Below are 21,465 nucleotides of genomic sequence, written 5' to 3'. Positions count from 1 at the left end.
AAATTTAATTGGAAAATTATTTTTATTTCATGCTCTTTTATTTCTTTCCGTACTAAAGGTGTAGTTTGTGGGGGTGGAGACAGCTTTCTGCCACTGCCACTGAACAGTTGGGCTCAATAATTGAAATTCTAAAATAATTCGAAATTATTTTGTACTGAATTATTGCTATTCATTACTGGCATTTCTTAGGGGTGTCAATGTTGGCAATAATGTCTTGCCAATGTGCAGTAGTTGCGAAAATTCAATTTTTAGCATGTTGATGTACTCCACTGTTCATACTAATTAAATTTGCAGGCGATTTGCACAGGGCCACAGAAGATTGACAAACTCAAACTACTCTCTACTCTAATTATAGCCAATGTGCCTAAAGGAACAAATTTAAGGGCTCATTTGTTTTTTATTTTTTTCTGAAATTTCATAATTCTTATGTTCAAACGCCACTAAGCCAAAATACTTTGTACTCTACTATATGAATTTATTGTTACTACAAACGATTATAGGTCTTATGGCACGTTAGAGAACTTCGTCAATGATCCTTTTAGTGTGAATTTAAATTTAAAAAATGTATGTTAATCTTTATCGATGCGAATCTCTTCGTTCTCAAGAAATATAAACACATTCGAATAATTGGGATTCTTCCATTTTATAACTGAGATCTCAAATTCGAGCTTTATAAATGAAAATGATTTTAAATTCACACCCTAAATCTAAGCGAGTCAAGATTAACGGTCCAAACCTATGGGAGTCCAGATTAATGGAGCTGGTGAATTTCGAGTATATATAACAGAAATACATTGTAAATAATGAAGTTGGCCAAAAAATTGTGGATGCTAATATGCTATAGAATATGAAATAGTAACAAACACAGTTACAATATGTTATTCACAGCTTGATAAGTATGAAGACGTTTATTAATTGAATAAATGAGTTTTACTAAAGAAAACAGTAAAATTGTAGTTATACACAACCACCCTTTCGGAATAACAATAATGCTCGTTAAACCCCTTGCTAACTCCCGCCCAGCATCCCATTTTTCATAAATATATAATCAACTCAAGATAATTAAAAAAACAAAATAAATAACAAAGTATACATAATTCCCAATCAAAAAAAGAAAAAGAAAAAAGAATTCCATTCTTCTCCTCCAAATCTCCATCTGTTAATGGAAAATTAAAGATAATGAACTGAGGCTAATGGTTAATTAACCCCGGGCTCAATAATATGGAATGACTGGTGGTGGTGGAGATGCATAGGAGACTCCTACAATGGGTGGAAGTGGAACGTGTTCGTAACTTGGGGGTGGTGGTGATGGTGATGGCGGTGGAGGTGATGGTGGCGGCGGAGGCGGTGATGAGTAGTAGTAAGTGGGAGGGGGAGGTGATGATGATGGTGGCGGCGGTGAAGAGTAGGTGTAAGTAGGAGGTGGCGGCGGGGGGCTTTGGGTATATGATGGTGATGGGTTATATGTAGGGGGAGGAGATGGTTTTGGTTGCCAATGTGGGGTACTAGGTGGTGGGGGTGGTGTCTCGTTACAAGGTGGGGTAGGTGGGGCAGGATGTGATGGCTCCTGGGGAGGTGTGTACCCAGCTGGTGGTGATGGAGTTGGAGTTGGAGGTTTTGGATGCTCATATACTGGTGGTGGTGGTGAAGACGGTGTCACATATACTGGTGGTGGTGGCGATTGAGGTGTGTACGTTGGTGGTTCGTAATGTACTGGTGGAGGTGGTGGTGATTGAGGTGTGTATGGTGGTGGCTCGTAATGTACTGGTGGAGGTGGTGGTGGTGATTGAGGTGTGTACGTTGGTGGCTCGTAATGTACTGGTGGTGGAGGTGGTGGTGGTGATTGAGGTTTATATGTTGGTGGCGCGTAATATACTGGTTGTGGAGGTGGTGGTGATGGGTGGTGATAATATACCGGACTTGGTGGAGGTGGAGGAGGTGGAGCGTGACGAGTTACAGGTGAAATTTTGTGGGTAGGAGGTGGTGGACTTCTATGTTGATGCGACGGGGAACTGCTATAAACAGGTGGTGGTGGTGGTGGTGATGGCGGAGGAGTTGATTGAGGTGGCGGCGGAGAGCGCTTAAAATGGGACCCCGAAGATTTGGAAGAAGGTGGTGGTGGAGATTCAATTGGTACAATAGGTTTTGTAGGAGGAGATGGCTTAGGTGCTGGTGGTTTGTTCTGAACTGGTGGTCTTTTTGGCTTAGGGGTTGGTTTTGGTCTTGGTTTTACTACAGGAGATATAGCTGAACGGCTAAAGCACTGAGATTTTCTACAATCATATGGTTTTGCATCATCAGAAGAGCATTCTTTAGCAGATCTTTGGTCTTCCTTTCCAGCAATGCAATTTTCTTCACCGTCAATGACTCTACCAGATCTAGCTGCAGCACAAACCGGAGCTTCCCCAGTGAAATAATTGAAAGAATAAGTAAAGTTTTGTAACCTGGGGAGTTGGCAAATACTAGCTGGTATAACACCAGTGAGCTTGTTGTGAGCCACATTGAGTTGCTCAACACTCCTCATTCTGCTCACAGTTGATGGCAACGGGCCTTGAATCTTGTTAAAGCTCACGTCAAAGACTGTTAACTTCTTCAGCATTCCAATCTCCATTGGCAAACAACCAGTTAGATTATCATTCATTAGTATAAGCTCGTTCAGAGTGTTGCCCATTTTCCCGATGCTTGCTGGAATGCATCCTCCAAGATTGTTATTAGCAAATACAAGAACAGAAACAGGGGAGTTGCCCAAGTTGTCAGGAATGCCAAAACGAAATCTATTATCATTAAGGAACAAAGCATCCAAATCTTTGTCGAAAAGTTTAGAAGGAACTGGCCCTTCAAAGTCATTAAACCTTAGATCCAAGAACTTTAAAGAAGGCAAAGAAAGAACCACTTTAGGGAACCCACCAACAAACCTATTGTTGCTCAAATCAAGCTCCCTAAGAAGCTTCAAATGGCTAAAGGTTTTAGGTACGATACCACAAAAACGATTCGAGTTGAGGTGGAAAAGAACTAGATCTGTGAGAAGACCAAGTTCTGGAACTAAATAACCAGCAATATCAGCATGGTTAAGATCAATGCCAGCTACAACTCTAATAGAATCATTGGTTAAAGATTGAGCACAAAACACCCCACCATAGGAACAAACATTTGGTCCTGTCCAATTTGCAGTGAAGTTAAAAGGGTCAGAAAACATAGCTGCTTTCCATGTTTGTAACGCAATATATGCAACACGAAGCTTTGGGTTTTCGAAACTCAACTTATTAGCATCGTCCTTGATATCATCAAGATCGATATCTCCTTCTTGTCCATAGATCTGAAATGACAAAAGGGAAATAACAAGAAAGGAAATGAACAAAGAATGAAGGCGGCTAGGAGGCCGCATTGCTCCTATTTTCTTGATATTGAATGGGAGGGATTCAAAGATGAAGAAAATGAAGGGAAAATATAGATTTCATTCAGTGAGAAACCAAAACTACGTAATGTGAATGTGTTGTGTTTAGTATCTTGTTTGTAAGTATTGAGAAGATGGGCATGTGAATGAATGAATTGATTTGAATTAAATAGCAAAGTAGCCACCTCTATTTATTTCTTCACAGCTCTTTGTGTTAAGTTAGTAATTGGGGACACATTATAATTACATGCCAGCACGTCTATTAAATTTTACTAATAAAATCTTGGTTTCAAATTTGAATTATTATTGACTTAATATTAAGATACTCTTTTTTGTTTATTCTACAAAAAAAATTCAATCACTACAATCTGCCAACTACACTACTCGTTTTTGAAAGGAAAAAAAAGGGTCAAAGAAAACAATGGCGGTGCCAGATTGGTGTGCAAGTACTCACAAATTAAGTTTTATTAAATTTTATTAAGAGGGGCACCGATTTCAATGACAACGGCAGTTTAGTACTTTGAAATATATATATATATATATTTAAAATGATATTAAAGGAGATTTTAATAAACGAAAAACTGTGTCGTGTAGTGGGTAGATTTTCAAGGCCCCCACGTCTATCGTCTACGAGTTAATTGACATGCCAGCACGTCAAGACAAAAGTAAGAGGTGCTCAGGTCCCAAATAGCAAATATTTTGAAATAAAATATTCTTTAAACAAACACCCCAAAATTTTACTAGGTTAGACATTTGGACCCACGTAAATGTTTTGACTGCGGTAAAAACTTTTCTTGGCTTTAGAGAAATGAAGCTGCTTTTAACGCAAATGACAATTCCATTGAGAAAAAAAAAGTTATTTAAACAAGCACTCAATATTTTGCTAGGTGAGATTTTGGGCCACGTTAAATTTGTGTTAATTAAAAAAATGTTCCCCGCTTAGTCGGCGAGAAAAACTTGCATGGCAGTTGGCACCCAAATAAAGATCATTTATGGAAAAAACAAAATAATAATTGGACATTAGGATTGAAAATTCAAGTATAGAAACGTACTTAATTAAGATGATAAACGTTATTCATATAGCAAGTTCCTTTATCAGTTACGCGCTTTCAATCTTTTTTCTAGATTAATTGGCAGCAGTCCGTCCTTTAAACCATCTATTTTTATTTTTATTTTCTTTTTTGGGGAAGGTTTTTTTTTTTTTGGGGGGGGGGGGGAGGGGAGGTATTGGGGGAGGAAAGCGAAGGGGTGAAGACTAGGAGGTTAATGCCGTTTCTTCTCTTTGCTACTCCCGCCGGTCCACTTTAAGTAATTTTTTTAGTTTTTTCACACCTATTAAAAAAATTATCTTTTAGCATTGATTAATAATAAAAGTGATCATATTAACCTTAACTTATTTATTGAAAATATAACAAACTATTCCTAGGCTCTTTACTCCAATGGTAACTTTGAAAAGAAAAAGTTAATTCCTTCTTGATATTTAAAAAAATCAAATATTATGAAGCACAAAAAAAGGTCAAAAAATCACTTAAAGTGGACCGGACAGAATATCTCTTAACTAGTTGAAGATCAAATAAGGGAGTTTTACCTTCCTATACTACATATAAAACTTTATTACCCTCCCTAATCAAGTTTTAACTTAATTACATGGCCATATACAATTTACCAATTATATACAAATTAATTTTAAATGAGTATCCCTTTATATTAGGAATTTAATAAGGAATCAGTTCTTTCCCATCCATGTTCTCTCTCTCCTGCGCTCTCTCTATCTCTCTCCGTCTCTCTCTCATGTCCTCTCTCTCGCTCTCTCGCTCTCTCTCTCTCTCTCTCTCTCTCTCTCTCTTTCTGTCTCTCTCTCTCTCTCTCTTGCTATCTCTCATTCTGTTCTTTCCGCAATTTTTCTTACTTTGATGTTCTCTACTTTTTATCCTTTCATGTTGCATATATTTTTATTGGAATTCATCAATGGATTTCAATCGTTTTACTATAGAGTTTTAATTTAGCAATTTCCTTTCATGTTGTACAATTGGTGTTCAAATTAAAATTTTCAATAAATAAATTTTGAAGGTATTTGACTTTCTACCATTGACAGCTATTAAAAAGCTTTGAAGCTTTGAATTTGAATTTGGTTTTACAAAAACCATTATTTGTTTGGATTGTGTGTTGTTACAAACAATGGAGAATATTGTTGGGAGTTTATATCTCAATTTTGAGGGTATTTGGTGAAGATTAGACTTGATTTTGGCTGAATTTCAGATTAAAACTCGAAGAAGAAGAAGAAGAACACATGACATACAATATACTTACGAAATTGTATTAAAATTGTATTATAATTGTATGTAAATTATATTTAAGTTGTAGTTCTATATTATTTTTTATTTGAATGTTGTATGAAAGTTGAAAAATAGTTGTATAATGTATGAATCGTTATATAAAATTTGTATTTAAATTATAAATACTATATTTTTATATAAAGTTGTTGATATGTATCAAAATTGTATTAAATAAGAAAATTTTGATTGAAATTTCAGAGAGGAAGAAGAACACACTACATACAAAATATATACAAATCTTTTACAAAATACATACATAAGACATATTGTATAAAATTTGTATGAAAATTATATTTAAGTTGTATGATATTGTAGATGTATTTAACTGTGTAAAAATAATGTATAAAAGTTGTAAATAAGTTGTATACTATATAATTAGTTGTATGAAATTTATCTTTAGGATGTATGTTGTTGTAAATATATTAAATTTGTATTAAATTTATACATAATTTATTTTTAAATTTGTATGTTATTGTATGATACATTATTCTTTTTTTTATTCGATTGTTAAAGAAAGAAAAGTAGAGAGTGAATTCTAAATTGACTCATGTGCATTGATTCATGACATACACGTTTCAGCCTATAGACTTCATATCTGATTGAACTAGAAATTGTCGTGGAAAGTAAAGTCTTCAACAAAATAAAAACGACTTCACCTCTTAATGTATGCAGTTTACTTAATTTCTATTTATTCCTTTGATAATTTTTGCTTGATCTACTTATAGATTTATATACCTGGGATGATGGATATTGTTTTGAACCTTGGACTCAATGATGAAGTCGTTACTGGTTGGGCTGCCAAAAGTGGAGAAAGGTTCGCTTATCACTTGTACAGATAATTTCTTGAAATGTTTGGAGATATGGTAAATATTCTCATCAATGTCTTTACCTGTTCTAATATTTCTTTCTTTTTTTAATTTTTTTCTACATTTCTTGAAAAGGGAACATACTGCTGGTCAAAATATATTAGTAGATTTTATCTCATATGGTTCTCGCGGTCCTCTATTTGATTGAATTTGGAAAGAAAAATGCTTATGGAAAGAGGTGTAGAGAGAAAATAGGAAAATGATGTAACTAAATCCCCTCATTTAAGACATTAATAATGGATTGTATATAATTTGTAAGTAATCCTTGTTTAGTGCGGAAAATATACAAAATTAGGACAATTTTGATAAATAAGTTTTAAATATTGTATATGAAGGGAGAAAAAACAGTTCAAGCCCGCTTGAGATCGCAATAATAACGTTTGAAATTATACATTTACTGTTGAAGCAAACACAAAATGATAGGTTGTTCAAGCCCACATGAGATCGCAATAATAACATTTAAAATTACACATTTATTTTTTTATTCAAAGACCAAACGATAGGTTGTTCTTCCATATTCAAAAAATAATTTTGCAATAAAAACTATCCAGGAGTTTTAATATCATATTTTGTTATAAACATTTTTTAGTTGTATGATCTTTTTCACAAGAAAAGAATTAAAATAACACAAAAGATTTGTAAATAAAACACATGAGATGTTGGAGATAATTTTCTTCTATTCAAATTAAATGTAAACAAAAAATGTCATTTCTTCAAATTGTCTTTGCATCAATAATAAATTGGTAAAGCGGAGTTGAGTCATGTGATCTTTTCTATCCTGAAAAAAGTTCAAATATTAAGCTTTATTTTAATTTATAATTTTACAATAATAAAATTGGTAGTTATATCACTGTATACGAATAAAAAATTATGCTTTTAATAAAATGTCATCAAAATTTGTCGGCTCCACAAAGTTATAAATTCGCTTTTATTTTCTGTCACAGGGGAATAAAACAGAATTTTTTTTATTTTTTATTTTTGACCTTTTTTCTACTAAGCCTTTTTTGAGTATTCCCTTTACAGAAGGTGAGATATTGTTAAAGGAAAGGATAGAGCATGACGAAGAAAGGAACTTATTTTGTGAAGTAAAGTAGCAACACTTATTTTGTGAAGTAAAGTAGTAGTAACTTTAAACATGAGATATCATTCAATCAAATTATCAACTATTTTATCTTCTTTTTAGTAGGATTCCACGTGGAAATTTATGTCTGTTGATGACATGGCAGCATAGATGACTTGGCAGTTTTTGCTTATGTGGGTCGCAGCTAACTATATTTTGTTATTTTCTCAGCTATTTTCGTTTTGAGATTTTTTTTTGTTAGTAAATTTGTTGTTATGACCGTAGTTACAAAATTATCCGTGAAATTAACTCTTATTTTTATCTGAATATGTTTATGAACTGTCACAGTAAAAACAGCTATACAACGGCAGCCCCGTCTAACCGGATGGTTGGCTTTGTAACATTGCACATGCTCTGCCTCGCAAACCCCATTAATTTTCAGTTCGGACTAATTTTATTTGCAAGGTACGTACATTCAATTTTAGAAATTTCTCTATTTTAGATAAGAAAATTAAAAAAAGGAAAAAGAATAGTGAGAATATTGTATGGGTCAAAATCTATCTCTAGAATATGTAAGTCAAAGTGGCATTAGCGAAACGTACCTAGACTGCCACGTGTCGAAGTGATCTAAGGAACAAAGAAGATCGTAGTTGAAGAGTCAGCAAGGGTTGAAGTCGAGGAGTTATCAAGGATCGAGACCGAGATCGAATACCCTTGATAGAGTTATAACGGCTAGTTTCAAGATAGGACATTAAAGAGAATATTCTAGTGGATATTATCTGCACTTGTATTACTAGGGTTTCTAGGAACATGTTTCCTATAAATAGAAAGAGACACAATGATAGAGAACATGAGATATTCATTTGTAAAAGATATTTTGACTTTATAGAGAGAATCTAATCTCATTGCATGACTACAAAAATAACATTTTCACTAAGATTCTTGTCCGCACTTTTTCACTGGATCCGAGAATAACTTAGATATTCAAAGGCTTATCCATCATTCATCATTGTCAGAAAGAACATCCATTGATTTCATCCCTTCTCGGGTGACTCATTCGTTCTATTTACATAAATGTCATTTATTGCTATTCATCACTATTTAATGCTTCATTACTTATGTTTGAATTTTTAAATATTGATCATTGCGTACCTGTCACGACCCAAAATCCAACTAGTCGTAATGGCACCTAACCTAACCCGCTAGGTAAGCCAACTTTCAATTATCCAATTTCAATAACAATTATTAAAGCAATTTAAGTGAATAAAGATCTTAATCTTATACATTTCCCAAGAATTGGTAGTACAAATCATGAGCTTCTAAGAATATAGTATACAAGCGAAAATAAAATTAATACATAGTCTGTTTGAATAATACATAAACAGAGCTTTTATAAATCTAAGGCTACCATGAATAAGAGGCAGCTACAACATGAACGCATGTACACCTTCAAATCCTGCAACCATCGAGCACAACAACAACAATAGCCAACATCTGCACACAAGGTGCAGAAGTGTAGTATCAGTACAACCGACCCCATGTACTGAGTAAGTAACAAACCTAACCTTAGGTTTAAAGTAGTGACGAGCTTTTACCAAGGTCGGGTTCAAAACCAATAGTCCACAATAATATCCAAAAAATAAATCTCATAACAACAGAATTGAGGCAGCACAATGAATAACTCAATAATAAAGTGCTCAGTTCGTTCATAGTTCTGGAAAAATAAATATTTTTCTTTTCAAATATAATAGTAAAACTCAATTATTTTCACTAAAATCACCAAAATATGAGTAAGTCTGAAAAGTGTGATTTTTCCAAAATCCTTTCAATAATAAATGTGATGTTTCATTTCCTTTCCAAATAACCCATATAAAACAATTGCATCACTATGCCCATCTGTCAACATGTGTGAGAAATCATGAATGATGTGATACTGTACAACATGAGAAAAAAATCCATCTCTATGCCCGTATGTCATGTGTGCATGTCCCTCGGGCTTACCTCACATTCACTCGTAAATAGCCCCTCGGGCATACCTCACAATCACTCGTAAACAGCCCATCGGGCATACCTCACAATCACTCATGCCTCCCAGTCACTCATCACTCGGCACTCGGCACTCACACTCAGTAGGTACCTGCGCTCACTGGGGATGTGTACAGACTCCGGAGGGGCTCTTTCTTTAAATAGGTGGAAGGAGGAGTGTTCGCCCAAATATAGGAACAAGAGGTAATCATCTTTATATGGAAGAACATCATCTGCCGATTCAGCCTACCCAAAGAGATCAGTTGTGACAATGAACTCCAGTTCACGGGAAAGTAAACCGCTGAATTCTTCAAGAAATGGCATATCAAGAGGATACTTTCGATCCCATATCATCCAACGGGGAACGGACAAGCAGAATCCTCCAACAAGTCCATACTAAACATCATAAAGAAAAAGCTCGAAGCCTCCAAAGGACTGTGGCCGGAAATACTGCCAGAAGTATTATGGGCGTACCGAACAACTCCGAAGACGAGCACAGGAGAGACACCCTACTCTTTGGTATATGGGACCAAGACAGTAATACCGGTTGAAGTCGGAGAACCCAGCCTAAGGTACTCCCACGAAATCGGTACGAGTAATAATGAGAGTAGAAGGTAGGAACTCGACGAAATCGATGAACGAAGAGATATGGCGTACATAATAATGGTCGCCCAAAACAACAAGCAGAACGTTGTTCCAACAAGAAAGCAAAGGTCCAACCACTTAAAGTTGGGGACTACGTACTAAAAGCCAAAACTCAAGTGAGCGAAGACCCCTGGGAAGGCAAGCTGGGAACAAACTGGGGCGGTCCATACAAGATCACAGCCAAAACAAAACAAGGGTTCATTTCAATTAGAGACAATGTAAGGAAAGCAACTACCAAACAATTGGAACATCAACCAGCTCAAATACTTCAACTTCTAAGAGAAAAAATGTCCTCCAAATCGTATATTTTTTTCCTCACTTGAGTTTTGTCCCATTTGGGTTTTCTTACGGAGGTTTTTAACGAGGCAGCGAAGGGAACACCTCCAGTCGAAGTACGCGAGGTAGGGACTATTTTTACTCTTTCATTGCTCCACTCCTCGATACTCTCCAAGTCAAACAATGAAGGGATTAGGTAGACTGGGACTAGAACGCTACCCAACACCCAAAATCTGTAACTCTCTCCAAGTATGTAACCAAAACAACAACGTCAAAGTGATAAAAAATTTACGTTTATTAGGACACCTTTTTGTGTTAAGGTTATGTTTGACCCCGCTCGAACAACACACATCGGCCCTCGGCCACGACTAAGAAAAGGTTATGGCTCAAACAACACATATCGGCCCTCGGCCACGACCACGAAAAGGTTATGTTCGACCCCGATCAAACAACACCTATCGGCCCTCGGCCACGACTATGAAAAGGTTATGTTTGGCCCCGCTCGTACAACCCCTATCGGACCTCGGCCATGACTATGAAAAGGTTATGTTTGGTCCTGCTCAAATAATACCTATCGGCCCTCGGCCACGACTATGAAAAGGTTATGTTCGACTCCGCTCGAACAACACCTACCATTCCTCGGTCAAGATTACTAAAAGATAAGTTCGACCAAGTACGAACAACACCTACCGACCCTCGGTCACGATTTAAAGAAGTAAAAATTTGACCAAGTTCGAATAATGCCTATTAATCTTCGGCCTCATTCCGATAAACCTTGATATATACAAGGATAACGGCAAAAACATAAAGGAGCAAAACGCGCAAAGTACAGAAACAAACCACAAAAATAAAAAAGGTGCAAATAAAAGAAAAAGCCAACTCTGATATTATAAACAAAGGTTTCTTACAAAGGCTCTTAAAGACGCCAGCAAAAATACACAAAAACTTCAGAAAAAGCAAGAAAAAGAACTACTACTAATCACTACCATCACGGCTTGCAACACCCTTATCGGTTCGACTCTCAGCGCCCGCTCCATCCTTGCCCAAAGGGTATATGAAATCATACCAGGCCTCGTCCTCGAGGCAATATATATCATCCTTATCGCCCTCCTCTTTCTCACCAGGACGAGGAGTAGTCGGAACATAGCCACAAGCAATTCGAGCCTCGCGAGCCTTGACACGAGCACCCTTGAGGTCTGCGGCAGAAACAGAGCCCGCTATATGAAACTCACGAAGCACATCCAGTCGGGCTTCGGCGTGAATCCATTATTCGTACAACTCACAAGGAATGTTAGGGAAGCTAGAAGCCGCAGATAAAGAAGGCTGATCAAGTAGTTTAGCCTTCTCAGCCTCCAGAGCAGGAACCCGATCATAATGGTCAGAGGTCTCTTTCTCCAGTTCCCCAATCATTTCATCATGCCACTCTTCTTTAAGCCTTGTCGTCAACAAGTCATTTTCCACTTCAGAACGGAGAGTTTGCATCACCACTTTAAGGGACTCTGCCTTCCTCAGAGCTTCCGACGACTCCGCCTTCTCTAGGTCATCTTACTTCTCGACGACCTCTTCACTTAGAGCCTGCGCCCTAAACTAACATTCTTCGAGTTGGCCGCGCAGTAGGACCACTTGGGCTTGGAGATCGCTGCATTGGGAATCTACGCCCCTACTAAGCTCGAGCTCCTGCTCTTTGCCCCTCAACATCCCTTTAAAGATGCTGCATTTCTCCACAACCCACATTAACTCCTCGTCCTGCTCTTTCAAATCCTCCCTCAGTTGTCGCACATCACTGCCCTCAAGGAGCCGACACCAGAGCTCCCTGTACTTCTTAAGACATTTGAAATACTCGTCTTTCAACTTCACGTAAATATCTTTACACTTCTGCTCCCGGCGATCACTCTCGATATCCAAAATAATCGTCTACAAAAAAAAGAAACGAAATTAGAATTTACGAAAGAAAACAAAAAATTAAAGAAAAAAACGGACAGTGGTTACTTACTCGGAGAGCAAGACTAGAAATATTACTCTCTCTGTTTCAATTTATGTGAACCCATTTGACTGGGCACGGAGTTTAACAAAAGAGAGAAGACTTTTGAACTTGTGGTATAAAATGAGGCACATATATTTTGTGTGGCTATAAATCATTGCATAAAGGTAAATTATTTTCAAATACGGAAATAGGTCATTCTTTTTGGCATGGACTAAAAGGAAATAGGTTTACATAAATTGAAATGGAGGGAGTATTAGACAAAGTGTTGTCATCTACCGTCTCGAGAGTCGTACCCTCAACTTTAGAACAAAGGGGACCAAGAGCAAGGATTATTTCCTCGGTTTTTACAAGTAGGTTACGATCCATCGGGATCGCAATAGTCCTTGAACCCCCTTCCAACCTCACTTCGAGTTGAGTGAGCCCCTCATCGATCATCCTCAACTCGTCCATATCCTTTACGGAGTCAGACCCAGCGTCCTCCTCAGTGACGACCTTCCTTCTATCATCAATCAAAGAAGGCACATTCGCCACGACCCCGGAAGATGAGGTCTCCACCCGCCTCGAAGTGTAGGGGCATCATTATGCACCACGCCCTCGACCGTGTCCCCCACGGGATGCATGCTCGTTTCCTCCAAGTAAGGGGCCTCGGGAATTGCCTCGGGACTCTCTCTAATATGTATTGTGACCGTTTTTCGAAGGAAAAAGCCACAACCTCCCACATAAATCGCTGTCGGCCTCTCTCTCTCTCCGTATCCATAGCTCTCCTCTTACGTGGCATTAAACCACCGTCATCAGGAGAGACATCGTCCTCATCAACTAATGAGAAGAGTTGGGGAGCAGGAGTTGCAGATGGGACGGAGACGGGATCCCGAACTACCGTAATAGAGGTTAAGACATGTACGGACATCGTAGTAGTCACAACAGGAGCTGAAGCCGACGATGCAGCAACTGCCTTTCGGAAAGAAGGCACTAGTGCCAGGCTCCTTAGAGAACCCCTGCCTAAGAAAAAGACAACATTAAGTCAGCAAAACGAATCTATACACAATACGAGATGGAGCAGCCACGATCAAAACAAAGAAATTACCAGTCGAAGGGAGAGCAAGCTTGAATTTATTGAAAAAACTTGGCCAATCACGGATCCCTACGGTGTGAGGGAGGAGTCGCTCGACCAATCAGAGATATGAGAGACTAGAGGAGGAGGTTGGCCGTTGGCTGCAAAAGAGAAAAAACATCAAAGTTCGGAACCAAACATGAAAGCAGAAAGAGACAGGGCACTCACAAGTGTAGTTCCAAGCTTCAGGAAAGCCGTTGACGTTGGCCACAACGTCCTCGGTCCTGACAAAGAAGAAGTTAAGCCAGAACTGACGATTGTCTTTATCGTCCATCTTCACTACCAAATATTTGCCTCCTCGGTGGATAAGGTTCATCACCGCCCCCCCATAAAAGCCAGGGGCGAATAGGTGTATCAAGTGCTGTAGTGTCAGCTCGACCCCGGCCAGCTCAGCGAATTTGGTCAGCATCTTAATCACCTTGTAGACGTACGGTGGAAGCTGAGCCGGGAATACACCATAGTGATGACAAAACTCCTCCACTAGCAGGAGGAGGGGGAAAGATTAACTGATCAGGAATGAATAAGCATAAAGAGCGCAGTACCCATGACGATGGACCTGTACTACGTTCCCCTCAGCAGGGATCACCTCAACATGGTTGGGAAGGCCAAATTTGGCCTTAAGTTCCGCCAATTCCTTAGGTGTCAATGTTGATTTAAAAACTCTAGGCGCGACATCCAGTACTTTGGTAAGATCAGACCTGGAGTCAGGGTTACGCAAGATTATTTCCTCCACCGACGGGAAGGTTTCATCCTCAACAATGACGGAAGCGCTCTCCCTATGGGAGGGAAACACCACTGCCAAGGGAGCAACTCGGCTCCCCTTATCAGCATCAGAAGATACGTTAAACATGATTCAACGTAGTGAATAAGAGTAACGAACGAGAGGGAATAAAGAACAATATAGATCACTGAAATAGAGAAATGAAATTCGAAGAAGAAGAGAGCAAAAGAAAGGTATGGTGCTTCGAAACGTTAGAAGGTTTAAACTCCAAAATCGGGTTCATGGATCTCTATTTATAAAGGTCATAGCACCGAAATCAAAAACGGTTCATTATGATTGGCACCAGAACTAAAGTGGCAGGTCTAATTAAAGGTCACCCGCGAAACAAAGTGACGTATCGGGAATATGCGTCATAATGACGCATGACATTATAACGTCATCCTAACCCATGGACAATATAACTTTTGCGAATCATCCGGGAAATTCGAAGCATTCGAAATGTGCGGCCCACAGAGGGCCACGTTGCCTGCTCGCCGCAACAACCACGACCCGTGTAGTCCACTTGACCAACTCGACCACTAACAGCATGATCTGCTCATCGAACCCGCCCGTGAAGCCGACCTCAATAAGCGGGGGGACTAACTATATGAGTCAAAATCTATCTCTAGAATACTTAAGTCAAAATGGTATTAGCGAAACGTTCCTAGGCCACCACGTGTCAAAGTAATCTAAGGAACAATGAAGGCTGTGGTCGAAGAGTCAGCAAGAGCTGAAGTCGAGGAGTCATCAAGGACCGAGGTCGAGGTCGGATATACTTGACAGAGTTATAACGGCTAGTTTCAAGATAGAACATTAAAGAGAATATTCTAGTGGATATATTCTGCACTTGTACTACTAAGGTTTCTAGGAACATGTTTCCTATAAATAGAAAGAGACACAATGATAAGGGGCATGAGATATTCATTTGTAAAATATACTTTGACTTTATAGAGAGAATCTGATCTTATTGCAAGCCTACAAAAATAATCTTTTCACTAAGATTTTTGTCCGCACTTTTCCACTGGATCCGAGAATAACTTGGATATTCAAAGGCTTATCCATCGTTCACCATTGTCAGAAAAAACATCCATTGATTTCATCCCTTCTCAGGTGACTCATTCGTTCTATTTATATAAATATTATTTATTGCTATTCATCACTATTTAATGCGTCGTTACTTCTGTTTGGGTTCTTAAATATTGATCATTGTGTATTGTTATAGCTTTTGGAATAAATCTACGAGCTATTTATCACACTACCGGGAATTTTGTCTTTGAAATATTATTATTAACTAAGATAACCCTCATTTATATAAATTTAATTAGTTGAACCAAGATCAATATTTTTTGGTCAAACAAATATAAACTACATATTAAAAGGCTTTTTTTTTCATTTAATTATCATTGGTTGCCTCGTATTGAAAAGTGATCAATAGTAAAGACAAATTTAGATTTTAAACTCTATGGGTTCAAACTTTATGACTTTTAACATTAAACTCATTATATTTTTAAAGTTATAAATTCATGTCAACTAGTTATTACAATACCAACGAAGTTTTACACGTAAATATACGCTCCGCGTCAAAAGTTATGGGTTCCAGTGGCGCAAGCAGGATTTTTTGTAAGACTTTTGAAAAAAAGAATAAGTGAATAAATTACTACAATAATAAACGGTGTCATTTTTTATACTGATACCCAATATTTTATTTTGCTCATATATATTCATCCATGATGGATTCAATCGTATCCGTATCTAAAATGGTACATCCGTCCCTGAATTTAAAAGAGGAAGCGAGAAGCTCCCTCTCGTTACTCAAACAAGTCAAATTGAAGGATAAAATGTACTTCCCTTAATTCTTTTGCCAAATAACTGAGGAACCTTTGGAATAAAGTAATCTTTTGAGAAGCTTCGAAAATTCATCATCAAATTGTAAGCTATTTTTCACTCTCAGCATGAAACTTGAAGTTTTACCAAGTGTTTGTGACTAGAGAAATTACATAAAGAAACTTTAACCAACCTTTTATTATGGGATACAAATAAAAAGAGACAATATGTTAGTCACTTTGTTTTTATGGAGAGTAAGAGCCGTAAGTTCAAAGGCAAGGTGTTTCAACTTTTTTCGGACAAATTGAAATGTTCTTAAGTGCATGGGTGTTTACAAGTTGAGTAATCTATTTCTATTACCACTATAAAGTTTTTTCCATTATTTTTTTGTAACTGTGGAGTAAATTAAACTTCGAGTCAAATTTTATAAGGGGTATTTATAAATTTCGTGAAAGTACATATCAGATAGTGTTTTTTTTTTTTGGAATGACAACAGAATGAGTCTTCTTCCAATATTACACCATGACAGACCTAGAATATCATACATAGAATTTGAACGTGCAATCTAAAATAGATTTTGAATCGCTTTAATTTGTTATTACATCAGAATCTTTTGTCACAAGGATTCAACAATTTATATATAACAAAAAAATTTAATTTTTCCTTATTTACATGGTAATATAATTTTTCGCTAAAAAGGGTTTCTAATGTAATAACCCTGTTATAAGTTTTATTTTAAATGTCATATATTTGCTTTTTATACGCTATACATATTTCAAAAAAAGAAAAAAAAAAGAAAAAAAAGAGGGGGGTGGACGTTAAGCCCGTCCGTTAAAAAAACCTCTTTAAAAATTACCTATGCTGTAAAAGCTTTATCCAAATTTCCCGGAACAAACTAATGAAGGAATTGTATTAGACCGGAGCCAGCTCTTCCAAAGAAAATTGATAAAATCAAGGGTCTAATTGGGCTATATTGACAAAAAAAATACAATCTCTAGATAAACTTAAGAACTCGAATGAAATTAGATTGAGTATTTAAACCAATTACGGTTATTAGAAACTAAAAGACTCCATAAAGTTAATTAGTTATAAGGGCAAAAGAATAAAATATATCCCATGTAGTCTTACCTACCAAGTAACTTTATTGGATATATAAGTTACCCCAACATATAAAGTGTTACACTGTTGTTGTGTTACTATTTTTAGAACTTTTTTTGTTATTGTTATGTATATTATCTACCCTTCACAAACATGTTGTATGATGAAATTGTATGTCTTTATGTGTCATGATAACTTGGGGTCAATTAGTTTTTTTGGCTCTTTACAAACTTGTTTTTAGTTTTATGACCTTACATTTTTTTTTTTACACATGGGAGATTTATTTTTATACATAAGAGATCAGTCTTTTACACATAAGAGATCTAAAAAGGTAATTTTCTTAAATTCAAAATTGTAAAGAGGCATGATGTACAAATATCACGGATATTAACTTGTCCCCAAGCCTTAGCTTATTACGTAGGAGTCGCAAGGTAAGCTTGAAATACAAAAAGTGTGAAAATATAAGCATGTACAATGCATTTCCCTGAATATAAGCATTCACAATTTGGCTTCAATTCATAACAAACTAAATTGTCTCAATATAAATGGTAAAATACGATATAGGATCGAATTAATATTTCAAGAATCACAAAATTTATATGGACCAACCAACTTCTTGCCTTTCCCATGTCTTGATATTTCCCTTTCCTGTACAGGGCCATGTTAACTGTATGCTCAAGTTAGCACAACTACTCTGTCGGGAAGGCTTGCACGTTACATTTCTTAACTCAGATTTTATTCATCGACGTCTCCTAAGTTACACTAATATTCATTTAAGTTACAAGCAGTATCCTAATTTATACTTTGAAACAATTCCTGATGGGCTTCCCGATGATCATCCGAGAACTGGTGACCGTGTTGTGGACCTATTTAATTCCATTGACACAGTAACTAAACCACGATTTATGGAGATGCTCATTGCTCGTCGATTTAGTATACTTGACAGGCCACCTCTTACATGCATAATTGCCGATGGAATAATGTGCTTTACAATAGATATTGGAAGAGAACTTAACATTCCAACTATACTTTTTAGAACAATCAGTGCTAGTTGCTTCTGGGCATTTTTCTGCCTTCCGCGACTCATTGAAGCAGGGGAACTTCCAATAACCGGTACTCATTCTTGGAACTTCAATTTTTTTCCTCGGCTTTGTTACTAATGTTAGTTCTAATTCTTTAATTTTCATGAAATTGTGTAATGGAATTCATAATATATTAGCTGTATAAATTTGTTTGACTATCAAATTAATTTTACATGTTACATCGGGTTACTTGACAAGAGTGGGTTGCTCTAGTGATGAGCACCCTCCACTTCCAACCAAGAGGTTGTGAGTTCGAGTCATCCCAAGAGTAAGGTGGGGAGTTCTTGGAAGGGAGGGAGCCGGGGGTCTATCGGAAACAACCTCTCTACCCTAGGGTAGGGGTAAGGTATGCGTACAAACTATCCTCCCCATACCCCACTAGTGGGATTATACTGAGTTGTTGTTGTTGTTGTTACATCGGGTTAGTTGTTTTAGTTTCTAGTAGGGGTGTACAAATGAGACCGACAAACTGCACCAACCCGATAATCCGAGTCAAACCGAGAAAAAAAACCCGACCATATTTGGTTTGGTTTGGTTTTAACTAAAAAAAGTCAAATCGAAACCAAACCAACCCGACATTATATGTATAGAAGTTTTAAATATATTTAATACATAAAAATATTTATGGTAGTGTAGTTACAAAAATATTTCTTAAACTTTTTCATAGTTTTATCTTTTAACGTATTATTTCAAGCTTGGACTTATAATTTTTGGATGCTCCAATAAGTTTTAAAGTCCATAAATGTTAGTAATTCAAATAAATCCTAAACCAAAATCAAATCAATACTAATGCTAATAAAAGACATTCAATTTAATTGTACTATGAATAAAAATAGTGTTCGATATCTATTTTTTAGTTTTTTCATGGTTTAGATAAAATGTATAACTTATTTTTCTTTTAGTGGTTAGTCATGTAAATAATTAGTACTTATTAGTCATAATTTTAAATTATGTTTGTTTTCATTATAGCTTATTAATAATATTTATTTTATGCGATTTTATTATCTTTATTGTTGAATATTTTAGTACAATACAATTACTCATCTCATATTTATGTTATTTTATTAAAAAATACCTTATATAATTCTGTGTTACTAGGATTAAAGAAACATTTGGAATACAAATTTTACGTTTTGTGCTATGAAGACTTTATGAAAAAAAAATCGAAAAAATCCGAGATTAAAAAACCCGACTTTTATTGGTTTGGTTTGGTATTTAGATTTAATAACCCGATACAATTGATTTGGTTTGGTAATTAGAAAATCCGAACTAACCCGACCCATGTACACCCCTAGTTTTTAGGTAACTAGTCCACTTATTATGGCCGGTTACTCGCATTTATTATTTTGTATTACATGATCAATGCAAAAATTGTTATACATTATGAATGTATAGTAGTTAAACTCTTATGTTATATATATAAAGGACAAAGTGACATGGATACACTACTCACCAATGTCGTGGGCATGGAGACCTTTCTACGGCTTCGCGACCTTCCTAGTTTTTGCCGCGCAAGTGATCTTACTGACCGTGGTCTTCAACTGGTCATTTCAGCAACTCAACTTACAAAGAGCGCACACGGGCTTATTCTCAACACTTTTGAAGAACTTGAAGGACCAGCACTAGCCCAAATAACCAACAACATTTCCAAACTCTACACAATCGGACCACTCCACGTGCAACTAAAAGCCAGAGTAGCTACCAATATTAAGCTAACATGTACATCTTCGAGCAGTCTTTGGGAAGAAGATAGAAGTTGTATAGTTTGGCTTGACCAGCAACCATTCAAATCAGTGATATATGTTAGTTTTGGGAGCATGACAGTGCTGACAAGAGACCAATTTATGGAATTTTTGCATGGATTTGTGAACAGTGGAAAGCCTTTCTTGTGGGTTGTAAGGCCAAAATCCGTAGCTGAAGACTATCAAATTCCAGAGGAGTTATTAGAGGGTACAAGACAAAGGGGATATATCGTCGAATGGGCACCACAAGAGGAAGTCCTAGCGCATCCTGCTATTGGAGGATTCTTGACTCATAGTGGTTGGAATTCGACGTTGGAGAGCATATATGAGGGAGTTCCAATGATATGCTGGCCATTTTATGCAGATCAACAAGTCAATAGTAGGCTTGTAGGGGAGGTTTGGAAGATTGGATTGGACATGAAGGACACTTGTGACAGAGTCATAATTGAAAATATGGTGAAGGATTTAATAGAGACTAGAAAGGATGAGTTCGCAAAATCTGCCCGCCTGATGACAAAATTGGCGAGGAAATCAGTGAGTGAAAATGGATCATCTTACTGTAACTTAGATCGTTTGATCAAGGACATAAAATTGATGAGGAATGGAAACTAGATGTAGGTTAGTTTAAGAAATCATCCTTAGATGTATAAGCATTGCTTGATAATTTCGGAGAATGAAGAGGAATTCCTCTCTATCCTCATTAATCTTCAATATCACATACTCATTTTGTTATTGATGCAGATTATAGATGTTAGTATTGCTCAATTGCGTTCTTCATTTCAGAGTTTCATGTTATCATCTTAACGTGGGAAATTTTTTTCTATTTTTTCCCCAGTGTTTTTAGCGTAGCCGCATCCGCGTGTTGCCTTCGGCTTTTTAAGTACCGGAGAGAAAGGCCATGTGGGAAAGTCCTGCAAAGTTTGATTGTTCTGATTATTTGACATAGCAAATCAAATCAAGCGGAGTTACGAGGCCGATTCTTTTGTTTTTCGAAAACTAAAATAGATTCTAGGTTAATTTATCACAATAAAATTATTATTTTAAATCTACAATAATCTATTACTCCACAACCGTATACCAACGCACTAAGCACATTATGACATCAACTAGTGTTAGAACCCGCATGATGTGCAGATAATTTGATAAAATAATATTCTTATAAAATTCTGATCTAATATATCATATTATTTTAATAAATATTAGTTGTTATTTTATTATTTAATATAGTAAACGAAAATATAACATAATCTATACAAAATCAA

At 36.6% G+C, this 21,465-nt stretch overlaps 2 protein-coding genes across 3 annotated transcripts; one reads left to right on the top strand and one right to left on the bottom strand.

The window, feature by feature from the left end:
* Positions 1–895: 895 nt before the first annotated feature.
* On the bottom strand, positions 896–3,581 carry LOC107812724 (leucine-rich repeat extensin-like protein 2). The gene has a single exon (XM_016637880.2). The coding sequence runs from the start codon at positions 3,383–3,385 to the stop codon at positions 1,214–1,216; it is 2,172 nt and encodes a 723-aa protein (XP_016493366.1). The 5' UTR covers positions 3,386–3,581; the 3' UTR covers positions 896–1,213.
* A 14,362-nt stretch (positions 3,582–17,943) lies between these two features.
* On the top strand, positions 17,944–20,966 carry LOC107812723 (7-deoxyloganetic acid glucosyltransferase-like). 2 transcript variants are annotated; one of them, XM_075228318.1, is made up of 2 exons: positions 17,944–18,492; positions 20,016–20,966. In XM_075228318.1, exons 1-2 carry the CDS (start codon positions 17,979–17,981, stop codon positions 20,813–20,815), a joined length of 1,314 nt encoding a protein of 437 aa, XP_075084419.1. In that variant the 5' UTR covers positions 17,944–17,978; the 3' UTR covers positions 20,816–20,966. The 2 variants fall into 2 exon arrangements, with proteins under 2 accessions (XP_075084419.1, XP_016493365.1); XM_016637879.2 differs by having other exon boundaries at positions 19,887–20,964.
* The last annotated feature ends 499 nt before the right edge of the window (positions 20,967–21,465 follow it).

This window comes from Nicotiana tabacum, chromosome 13, assembly GCF_000715075.1.
Source record: "Nicotiana tabacum cultivar K326 chromosome 13, ASM71507v2, whole genome shotgun sequence".
Classification (NCBI taxonomy): domain Eukaryota; kingdom Viridiplantae; phylum Streptophyta; class Magnoliopsida; order Solanales; family Solanaceae; genus Nicotiana; species Nicotiana tabacum.
Note: the sequence above shows the minus strand (reverse complement) of the source record. Positions and strands in the feature narration are given on the sequence as shown.

Bases quoted from the DNA above. Each gene is read 5' to 3' on its own strand.
- LOC107812724 (XM_016637880.2), bottom strand. From the start codon at position 3,385: ATGCGGCCTCCTAGCCGCCTTCATTCTTTGTTCATTTCCTTTCTTGTT.
- LOC107812723 (XM_016637879.2), top strand. From the start codon at position 17,979: ATGGACCAACCAACTTCTTGCCTTTCCCATGTCTTGATATTTCCCTTT. The intron at 18,493-19,886 runs GTACTCATTCTT...ATATATATAAAG, and splicing joins AGGGGAACTTCCAATAACCG to GACAAAGTGACATGGATACA.